General features: G+C 37.2%; 1 protein-coding gene across 3 annotated transcripts in view; it reads left to right on the top strand.

Moving 5' to 3' along the window:
- The window catches only part of Gabra3 (gamma-aminobutyric acid type A receptor subunit alpha3), a 157,782-nt gene that overhangs the window by 89,838 nt on the left and 55,786 nt on the right, over positions 1-12,158 (top strand). For all 3 annotated transcript variants that reach the window (XM_090326831.1, XM_090326830.1, XM_090326832.1), the window contains exons 4-5: positions 1,258-1,325; positions 10,954-11,174. In XM_090326831.1, the coding sequence (XP_090182957.1) occupies positions 1,258-1,325; positions 10,954-11,174 (289 nt within the window). The remainder of the gene's footprint in view (positions 1-1,257; positions 1,326-10,953; positions 11,175-12,158) is intronic.

Here is a 12,158-nt window from a genome sequence, read left to right as displayed (position 1 = left end):
TTACCAAAAGTACAGATTGTATTTCAGCTAGAATTTAGGGGTAAGTACAGTGAATATGATATATGTAAGTGTTCCCTATTTTCCCATGAAAAGAAACATATCACAAATTAGTTCTTACTGGACATCAACTTCTAGCAACTTGATTTTAGATTTCCCATCCTCCAGAACTGTAAGTCATAAATTCCTGTTATTCATAAGTTATCCATTGCGAGGTATTTTGTTATAGATACAGAAACAATAGGTTTATCCTTATGGTTATTGTGTTTAATGTACTATGTGAAGTTATTTCTTTACTCTTTTGTGGGTTTTGTCCCCCTTATGTTTTATCCACTGGTGTTGCTGTGTCTGACTTCGGTACTTGGTATATTGTATATATATTTATTTGTTTATTTGAATCAAAGAAGGAAGGAGAAAATCAAGATGGTGAGACAAAGGCAAAGGGTGAGCCAATGTACCAGTGGTATTGTCAAGAAAATATGTTGGAAATGAGCTTTACAACTTGGGAGTAGGTGGGAGGAGGGAAAGTGAGAGAAAAACATGGGAAGGAGTAACAGTTCTCAAGAGGTAATGAACGTGCTACCTTACAAATGTAACTGCAACCAATAGACATCACCCTGAGAACAAAATAAAATAAAAACACCACTTTCCAATTTGGCACATATATGCTGTGATTCATCAATGAATATAAAAAAATGTATGTGAGCACAATTTGTGAATACCAAGCCCTGCTCTCTCTCTCTGGACTGAAAATACAGAGACACAAAACAAGAAGGATGTCCTTTGGAGGCTTTTCGATTAGGTGAGGAGGGAAACATGGTACCATATAGGGAAAATAATAATAATGTTCATCACGAATTATCAGTTATCTCCAATTCTTCATCAATCTAACCAAAGTCTATTTCTCAGTCATACTAAGTCTACTGAGGGTCTAGATAACACTCAAGGGCACTTTTTCTGTCATCATTCCAGAATACAAATATCATCCAATGATACCTTTCTTGATTGCTAAGCCATAGTCTTGTATTAAATATGAATTGTTCCAGCCATGAGAGAACACATATTACTTTTTCTAACCATCTCTGTTTTAGGTAGGCATGGGAATGAAAACATTATTTGTTCCTTGAACCCATTTAGAAGTCATTATCCATGCTGTCTCAAAAGTGGCATATTGGCCTTAATTCAGATTACTGCATTGGAGTGTCTCTGACTATGAAAGCTTCTTTCATGACACTTGGTTTTCTGCTTTATCCTACTCAGATACAGTAACTGAAGTGAAGACTGACATCTATGTGACCAGTTTCGGCCCCGTGTCAGACACAGACATGGTAAGTGCAGTGACTGCATGAAGATAAAGCTGACCCACAAAAAACTTGGGGTTCTCTGCAGTAGGATCTTGTGTTCTAAGAAAACATTGTGTGTCATATGAATTTCATACCTCTCCCTACCTTGTATTTAGATATATACATCTTGTTCTTGTGCTCTTAATCTGTAGCAATAATATATCCTCCCTTCTACAACTTTGGCTTGGCTCCCTCTGCTGTTAAACCCCGTCTGACTTCTCCTTTCGCAGTTCACCAGCTTCACACAAATAGACCAAGAGAGGAGACCATTGTGGTGGGGCTTCTTCCTCAAGTATCCAGTGCTGTTGTTATCCAAGAAGTCTGTTCACTGAGGTTGTAGGCTAACAAGAATGATGTAAAGAAATTGGATTGGACCTGCTTCTGGAAGCTGGTACATATGGATGCGGGGAGGGAGAGTGCTTCAGGCAAGACTGGAGCTCTGAGTCCATTTGCAAAAATTGCCACTTCTCTCACCATTTTCTTTTGGTTCCAAAGCAAGGAGTGTAATGGAAAGTTGAGACAGGAATCTTCTCCTTTGTAGAGCACCTATCAGTAACTACTGAATATCACATACTTGATTGAATCATGTGGGGAAGCAAAGAAACCATTGTCTGCTTTGTATGTCTCACAGTTATTGAATACTTAGCAACATCTGGTTGAATGAGTTAATTTGTGTTGAAAATAAAAATCTCAATTTCTGAGAAAACAGATGCAAAGAGTATGAGAGGTCTTTGTTCATTATTTTTTGTAGGTCTGTTTTCAGTGGACTGGGAATTTGAATGAGATGATGAAAGTACATGGTTATTTTTAGAATGATTTATCTAATGCTTTTTGAAGAATGAACAGCAAGGTGAGACATGGAGGCTGACAGTTTATTTAGACGCATTGATTTTACACGGCTATTCAATCAAGAAAAGGAAGTTATCAGTTGGTAACTGGGAGAAAGGACTGGCAGAGAGAAGGGAGAAGACTGAACGTTACTTTTAAGTATAGAGTAACCAGAAGGATAAAATAGATTCCCTGTGAACTCCTTGAGGGCAAGTACTAACACTTCATGGCTTCTCATGACATGTATGGATAGCTCAGTAAGGGGCATTTCTGATGTATGAGAAATAGAAAGGATTCTTTACCTCTCCTCTCTGTGTGTCTTCAGTTGCATTGGAGATTAAACTGAAGGCCACATGTTTCTAGGCACATACTTTACTACTTGAGCTGTGCCTCTTTGAGAGAGCCCTGAGGACGGCTCTTGGGAAGGCAGGAAGGAGGCCTGTATGTTTGCATTGTCTTCTTTAAACCTATCCACTGTTTCAAATGCAGGCATATATTAACCACTGTGATTACTTCTTAGGAGGCCACCTCTATACAAGCATAGCTCACAGAGCCCTGTACACAGAGAGCTGACAGTCACTTACAATGGTTAGGTACATTAGAGATATGTTGCTGGGAATTAATGATAGATTAGGGCATTCATGTTACCCAAACTATTGTTTTCACACACACACACACACACACACACACACACACACACACACGACACTCATTTCCACTGACTTACCAATTTTTAGAAATATAGTCAGACAAATGTCCACATACACACACACATATGACCTTAAAGCAAAGGATATCAGTGGAACACACATAGTGCCTATTTGAACCAGCTCACCTCACTTGTCTTTCCCCACCCATGGTTGCACAGCGGGTCTGGAAGATGTTTCTGAGAATCTCACATTTCTCTATTTTTTCTATGGACGATTCATGTTCCACTTGCTTGTTTGCATATTATTCCCTCATGCTTAAGCAACAGAAAGGATCTTTCCTGATAGGTATGGAACATTTTTGTCAAATAACTTTCATGTTATTTTTAGCTGCATTTTTATCCATTTGCAAGGCAGAATCGCTACAATTATTGAGGATGAAAAACACATTTGTGGTGTTTTTTAAGTTTCTTCCTCCTGTTCTTAGTAATTTGCAGCAATTGACCCTAGGGTCAGGGATGACTTTGGATGAAGGCTCCTTTTAGACATAAATTGCTCAGAAAAGTATATGAAAATTAAGCCTTGCTGGGTTATTGATTTCTAACCAAACTAGAAATTTCCATGCAAAATACTTTTCTAAGCAAATAGTCTTTTTAACAAAGTAGGAAAATTGTAAGGGCCAGGTTGAGCACTGATTCAAGACTACCATAATCCTTTGCACTCGTTGCTTTTATTGATGTAAAACTGACCCTCACAGTCAGACTTCGGTTTAACAAGAAAGAAAATCAAAATTATGAACTAGGTCTACTTTGTTCAACTCAGCATCAAGTTTTTGCTTATGATAGATTCCCAACTATTTGTTAATTTCAAGAATGAGTAAGATGTAACAAATTGAATTTGAGGGACAAATTGACTTAAAGATCTTCAAAGGCAGAAAGTATGTCAGCTATTGCACCTAAAACCAGATCTGAGACAGATCCTTGCTCAGTGGGTACTTGTCATGACAGGAAATGCCAGGGGCCAATATTTCAGATATAGCCCAGTTTGAGTGAATGGCTATCAAAGAGCCTTCTTTAATTATCTACTTTGTGAACCTAGACATTTCCTTGCTTAGTTGCATAAAAAGCGAGTGGAGAAATTTTAATAAGAAGGAAGTTGTAAAAGATTGTGCGTGACTATAGTTTTGTTGCCATTCTCTAAGTTTGGTCTGTTTGTCCATCCTTTGCTAGTGAAAATAAAGTGATTGGTGAGAAACAATTATTTGCTTCTGGTCTCCCAAGAGCCATTGCACTACCATGGGGAGAACTTAATAAGGACATGATAACTAAGAAACTTCAAATGACAATTTGAATTCTTTTTTAATCTCAGCCTCTCTCTAGGAATGCTTTAACTGCTCCACTTGTGCTAAGGTTTCAAGCGCCAGAAAGAAACTGTCTACAGAGAAACATCCTCAGGAACATAGTGGACAACCAAGTACTGATGCCAGCATCTGATACAATGAAATAATTAGCCGCCCACCTTAATGAAAAATATAAAATGGACACATGGGAAATGAGAACCCATAAAAGATATTATTGTCATAACTCTCTAGAACAGATTCAGCAAACATACATTCTGCTGCAAACACTGCTTATGAAAATCATGGAAAGTTATCAAAGCAGCCAAACATTGCACACAAAAGTATGCACTAATAAAAAGGAAATACCACAGGGACCACTTTCCTGCTGGTAATATATTTAAAGCTATTCTCTTAACTGCTGGGAAAAGTGTTTTTCCTTTTTTTTGCCAGTCCTGGGCTTGAGCTCAGAGCCTGAGCACTGTCCTTGGACTTTCTCAAGGCTAGAGCTCTACCACTTGAGCCTCAGCACCACTTCTGGCTTTTTTCTATGTATGTGGTGCCGAGGAATCGACCCGGGTCTTCATGCATGCTAGGCAATTACTCTACAGCTAGGCCAAACTCCCAGCCCCGAAAACTATTTTTCTTAACTTCAACTCCTCTACTTGTTACTGTGTGAGGCACAGAATGGATTGGGCTATTTTGAAATCCTCTTAGGCTGTCAGTTTTCTCTTGCTTCATGGGCTACTATATTTCCAGATGAAATATAGCAAGGGGTCCATACACATGGGTTTCTTCCAAGCAATATATAATCAGGAATCTCCAGGTACTTGCAGAGAACATATAAAGGACAGCGAAACAATGCAAATAAGACTTACTGCACTTGAAAGAATTGTGTTCATAATTATGAGTCTCCTAAATGAAGAATGATGGAAATAAAGCAAAGGGCTGACAGAAGAGAGATGCCCAAAGAGAAGGAGTGGCATGCAAAATGAGAAAATGACAAGATAACACAGTTGTCAATTGTACTGCCCCCCCCCACACTAAGACACATGAATTGCATGTCTTTTCTGAGACTTCCTTTGACATACTTAATATTATTGCAGCGTTAAAGCCATTAAGCTCCAAGGCTAAGGCAGAAATAGTTCACCATCAGCTAAGTGTCATCTCTGCTCTATGCTACAAATGTATTCAGTGCCTTTCCCAGGAGGCAGGCTTAGGCTTATTATCTGGAAGATTTGATTTAAATGCCTTACAAAACAACAGAATTCATTTGTCACTTTGGAGGCAATCATCCTCGGAGAGTACACAAGGGCTCAATTTGCAAGGAAGGAATTGATTATATTTCTAGAATGGTCAGGTCAAAATCGGATTGCATTTGGCCAAAGGTCATATGATGATACTTATCCAACCAATAGTCTCTCCAAGATTTTTTCCAGTACATGTTTTTTCATGACAGTCCTGAGAACTGAACTCAGAGACTGGGTGGTATCCATGAACCATTTTGCTGAACCACAGCTCCATTTCTGTTTTTTTTTTTTTTGTGGGTTGCTAACTGGAGATAAGAGTTTCTTGCAGTTTCCTGCCCTGTCTGCCTTATACTATGTAGTTATATCATTAATCCTTGCTTATATACTTATCTTATTTGGGGGTTTTATCTCCTTTTCATGCTGGGGCTTAATGCATACCAAGGACATATTCTATCACTAAGCTAACCCTGCCCCTTATGTGTTTCTTTCCCCCACTATTTTCTGCCTTTTCCCTATATTCTTGCCTTTTTAAAAGTTGAAACATTTATTTTGCAATTTGCTTTATTTTTTATTTTTCAGTTAACGTTTTGAGTGATTACCTTAAATGGTGACATACACCTCACCTTGTCACACTATTTCCAAATAATACATGAATGCATTAACTCAAAAGTTCTTCCTTCTTTCCATTTATATCATTGTAACTATTTGTTCTATATTATTTTTTCACTTGTAACTACACATTATCTGTTTAGTTTATCTATAAGTGTGCTAGTACTTATGCTTGCATATACCTGCTAGTATCACTTTCAATTACACGATGAAATTCCTTTAAAAATCCTTTCTGTATTATTCCTAGTCAAATCCAGAGACAGAAGGCAGATGAGTAGTTGCCAGGGCAGCAAAGGAACAGGGAGTGACTACTAAGAGTATGAGATACTATGATAGGATGATAAAAAAAAGCGTTTTGAACCCAAAAAGAAGAACTGTTGTACGATATCGTTATACAGCAAATCCACTGAAGTATACACTTGAAAATGGTTAAGTATATATTATCTGAATTTTGGCACGGTCAAAAATAAAACCTCTGCCATGTACATAGTATGCATATATAGTCCAGATATTCAGAGAGGCTGTGCAAGATCACTGGATCCCAGGAGTTTAAGACCAGCCTGGAAAAAATAGTGAAACCTTGTTTATAACTAACTAACTAACTAACTAAATAAATAAATAAATAATTTTTTAAAACAAAAAAGTCTTTTCCTTGAGGAATCATTCAATCATTTACTATTCTGTAATTTCTATAGATGATCAACTTCATATTTGGTAGCCCTTTAAATAGTAAAGTTATCTCAATAAATAGAAAAATTCCACACTCAGCTTCTAAACTAATGAAATAAAAGAAAAAATGTGTGTGTGTGTGTGTTGTATCTTATTAAGAAGAAAACCAACACAGTGTGATGATTGCAAATAATAATATATAGTGATCAGAGCAGCCATAAGGAAGTTAGGTTAAGAATCAGGATATCTCACTGGCAAATTATTTCTTTTTGTGGTATTTAATGAAAATCCAATTAGCTACAGAATTCTGGATTGACAATTCTTTTCATTTTAACATTTTTGAGATACATTTTCACTCTTTTTGGTTTCTATTATTACTTTAAAGAAGTCTGCTACCAATCAAATGTATCCCACTTTTCTATTTGTTCATAGTCTTCTTTGGTAGTTGGGGGTCATCTAATTTCTGGCTTGGCTTAGATGTATTCTAATCTATTCTAATCTATTTAGCTTGTGAGTCATTATGGTTCCTGATGCCGAGGATGCGTGCATTTCATAATTTCTGCTATAGTTCATCCATTAGCAATTCTATTGTTGTTCCCCTCCACTTCCTCTATTCTCTCACATTTAAAATTTCATAGATATATGCCAAACATTTTCCTTCCATCCTTCACAAAAGGATCAGATTTAGCCTCTCTCATATTCTCTATCATTTACCTGTGTGAAATGTAAACAGCAATTTTTTCCTTTATGTATACTTCAACTAATGAATCTCTCCATTAATGTCTAATTCACTATCAATATTCTATTTCCGGTGGCTGTTTTTATTTAATAAAGTCATGTTCAAAGAGATATTTTTCTATGATTTGATTTTTGTTTGTTTTAACTGTTCTGGGTTTTTATTAATTGCTTGTTTTCCATAATCTCTATTTGGTAATTGTGCTAGGAAGTCCCTGGTGGGAGTTTAGTGGGATTGTATGTGGTGTCAGCTATTTTCATGACAATTTCCTTTGTTGTTATGAATTGCGAGTCTATTTTCAGCAAGCATTTATATGTGGTTATGTCCTTTCAGAGTGTTTTTGTGTTTGTTTTGGCCAGTTAATTTTGTGATCTCCCCTGACAGAAACCTTTTTTTGTGAATCTCTCAGTTCGACAAATCAGGCAGACACGTACATTTGGAAGTCAGTCTCCCCCAAAATAAGGTTTGGCTTATACTAAATCTTGTTAGAAATGTTTTCTGTTTTCTGCTGCCCCCTTTCTTCTTGAACTAGAGTTTGTCTAGTTAATTTTATCTAGTGCCCCTTTGCTGAGGTTGTGCCCTTGAACGATCTTGGCTCTATGTGGGAGTCTAGTTCCAGTCTCTCAGCTGGCAGTGACCTGGTTTACACCTGATGTCCTGGTTATTTATAAAGCCTCTCTCCCAAAAGTATTCCACTTTACACAATAAATTATAGGATCTTTCAGTCCTTAGAAATAAATTTTATTTGTATGTTAGAGGAATACAAAAGCCAGACCAGTTAATTTGTAGTGGGAAAAGTGTTTGGAGATCTCATAAAAGAACACAAGAGCTTGTTTCAGGGAAGCGTTTATTCCAGATATGTTTAGATGCCGTTGGGGAATTTTAAACCAAATGATTAAAAGTAATTTCTGTCTATATCTTTATTTGATTATTATTTTACCAGTCCTGAGGCTTGAGCTCAGGGCCTCAACAATGTCCTTGGACTTTCCTCAAGGCTAGAGCTCTACCGCTGGAGCTACAGCACCATTTCTGGTTTTATTCTATATATGCGGTACAGAGGAATTGAACCCGAGTCTTTGTGCATGCTAGACAAGAACTCTACCACTAGGCCAAACTCCCCGCCCCTATATCTTTATTTTTAATTATCTTTATTATTTACAAGAAACTTTACAAAGGGATCACCATGTAACATGTAAACTTATGAGTACAGAGAAGTTTTGTTATGATTTTTCACATACATATATAATTTTCTTTGATAAAAATTTACCTCCTCTATTAATATCTTTACCCCTCCCCTTTACCACATCCCATGTATTTGTTAGCTCTTTGGGGGTTTTGTTTTTCTGTGTTCTTTTTATTTTGTTTTTTTTAAACCAGTCTTGGACTTGAACTCAGGGCCTGAGCACTGACCTTGGACTTTCTCAAGGCTAGACCTCTACCACTTGAGCCTCAGCACCACTTTTGGCTTTTTTCTATGTATGTGGTACCAAGAAATCAAACCCGGGTCTTTGTGCATGCTAGACAAGGACTCTACCACTAGGCCAAACTCCTAACCCATTGCTATTGCATTTTCACACCCCTTCCTCGCTCCCCTCTTCTCAGTCTTGCTAATTCTTTCCCCTCTAAACCTTCTTTGTACATTCATATTTTCCTTCTCCTCCTCCTCCTCCTCCTCTTCCTCCTCCTCCTCCTCCTCCTCCTCCTCCTCTGGTCTAGATTGTGCAGAATGTGTCATCTTCTAGTGGTCTACTGTTCTATTCTTTCCACCTGCTTTGCCTGGGTCCAAAAAAAATTTCCATTTGCGTATATTACATTGGTTACCCAGTGTTTGAAGCAAGTATTTCAGTTTTGTGATTCTAGGACTACATCCATTAATATAACTTACACGTGAATTTGAGACAGTAGGTTGTCATATATATTAGAAAAAAATTCTAGGTTTGAGGATCATGATTGGGGAGGAAAAGCCACAAACTCACACTTTTAACTTCTTCCTGTAGCTGATTGCAAGTATAAGCTGTAAGTTTATGTTTTCTTTTAGTCACTTTTCTCTGCTCTCAAGTAACATACACAAAATTTTTCAGATCTTGTAGTTGATGGCTTTAGGAAGATGTGCTATCACAGAACTGCTGTCAGAGAAATGCAGAAGTTATTATTTTCAACTTCTATTCATTGTATAAGAAAATATGAAATTTTTCTGTTTTGTGAATAATTTTATCTTATTAATTTTATTTGTGTCTTTCTTCTTATTTGATGTATCTGTAAGATTTAATTACATATTGAGGAAAATAAAATCCTCAACAAACCTATTGGGGCTTTGACAAAATTCTGTAAAATATAAGGTTTATATTTTATGCTTGCTGTTATATTGGCCTTTGATAGTCATGAGCCATCATTGTACACTAAAGTCAAGGAAAGAAATTTGTTCTATTTGTTGTTGTAGTTGATTGTGGGGCTTTAACTCAAGGCCGGGCTCCGTCCTGTGCTCTTTTGCTTAAGGGTAGCACTCTTCCACTTTGAGGTACAGCTCCACTTCTGGTTTTTCCGTGATTAATTGGAGATAAGAGTCTCATTTCTCTGCCACAGCTGGCTTTGATCTTCAGTCATAGGATCTCAGCTTCCTGAGTAGCTTAGGTTACAAATGTGAAGCTCAGAAGGGTTTGTTCTGTTTCACTTTAAGTTCATATAATTTTATTGTCAGCTTGATATACAGAGGTGCTACAGTGCATTGCTTGTTATTGCATTGTTACCCCTTCTCATGTTTTTCTCCCACCCCACTCCCAAGTTGGACAGTTCATTTCCAACATATTGTCTTGTGAATATCACTGTTGCATTGGATCAAATTTTGTCCTTTGTCTCACCATTTTGTGTTTCCCTTTCTTTCTTTAATTCAAATAAACATATACAATATACCAGGTACCAAAATCAAATGCAGTGACAACAGGTAATAAACCATAGGGGGAAAAAACAAAAGGAAAAAAGAAATACATTCATGCAGTACATTAAAACAACAATCCCAAAGATAAACCTGGTGTTTCCATATCTTGGAGTTCGTTTCGCTTAGCCTCATTCTATATGGCTATATGTACATAGCTATTTAGCCACTGCGGTCCTCTGCTAGGGAAATCCTAGATATGTACTAATGATTACAGATGAGGGAAACTATGGAGCCTATGTTTCTTTGGGTCCGGCTTATGTTTTTCCAATTCTTTCCATTTCTGTTTGTTCTTAATAGATAATTCACAACATCAAGAAGAAAGCTTCTGCTTTATGAAGCAACAAAATCTTGGTCTGGATTTGAATATTTGTGGGGACGTTTTGCCAGTACCCTTTCTAATAATAATGTTATCAGATATATATTTTCCTTACTTATTTATACTGTGATTTTTTCAATTATTATCATTATCCTTACTCATCGATATCTGCTGCTAATAGACTGCTGTCCTACATAACAATATACTACATGTTAATTAATACATGGTAGGAGAATTGTGACACATTAACAGAACCATACTGAAACATTGTTCTGTTTTGTCCCTAGGAATACACCATTGATGTATTTTTTCGTCAGACATGGCATGATGAAAGACTGAAATTTGATGGGCCCATGAAGATCCTTCCACTGAACAATCTCCTGGCTAGTAAAATCTGGACTCCAGACACCTTCTTTCACAATGGCAAGAAATCGGTGGCTCATAATATGACCACACCCAATAAGCTTCTCAGACTTGTGGACAACGGGACTCTCCTCTACACAATGAGGTCAGATACTGATGGCACGTACCAAGGGTATATTGAAGTTAGGACCAGTAATTGAAACAGCAAGTTTAACATAGACACTAAAAATTCTTTTGAGCTTCTATATTTATAAATTTTTGTATACGACTATACTTGCATATACACATTCATCTATACACGTACTTTAAAGTATATATTACTTCAATACTTCATAGCATTCTTTTAGGTTTATAGACTTTTTTGCCAGTTCTGGGCTTGAATTCAGAGCCTGAGCACTGTCCTTGGGTTTTCTCAAGGCTAGAACTCTACCACTTGAGCCACAGCATCAGTTCTGGCTTTTTTGGCTATGTGGTACTGAGGAACTGAACCTAGGGCTTTGTACATACTAGGAGAGCACTCTACCAATAGGTCATGCTCCTGGCCATTGTGTATAAATACCACATCTTGTTGATCCACTCATCAACTGAGGGACATCTGGGTTGGTTCCATACCTTAGTTATGGTAAATAGTGCTGCAATGAACCTCATTGTGCTAGTGGATTTAGAATGTCCTTGTTTCTGGATGATTGGGTAAAGCCAAGTACTGGAATTGCTGGGTCATAAGGGAGCTCTATGTTTAGTCTTTTGAGGAACTGCCATACTGCTTTACATAGTGGTTGAACGAATTTGCACTCCCACCAGCAGTGTAGTAGTGATCCCTCCTGGACACATCCCCTCCAGCATCTGTTGTTATTAGATTCTTTGATCCTGGCCATTCTAACTGGAGTGAGGTGGAATCTTAGATTTGTTTTGATTTGCATTTCTTTTATGGCCAGAGATATTGAGCATTTCTTCATGTGTCTATAGGCCATTCTTATTTCTTCTTCCGAGAAGACTTTAAGTCTGTGGCCCATCTTTTAATGGGATGGTTGTTTCTTTGGAGATTAGTTTTGGAGTGATTCAATTTTTTGAGCTGTTGATATATTTTAGATATAAGGCCTTTGTTGTATGGTTAGTGAAATCTTCTCCC

The sequence above is a fragment of the Megascapheus bottae genome, chromosome X (genome assembly GCF_031878675.1).
Source record: "Megascapheus bottae isolate mThoBot1 chromosome X, mThoBot2.hap1, whole genome shotgun sequence".
Lineage (NCBI taxonomy): Eukaryota > Metazoa > Chordata > Mammalia > Rodentia > Geomyidae > Megascapheus > Megascapheus bottae.
The sequence above is the reverse complement of the archived record's forward strand: the minus strand, read 5'-3'. Positions and strand labels throughout refer to the sequence as shown.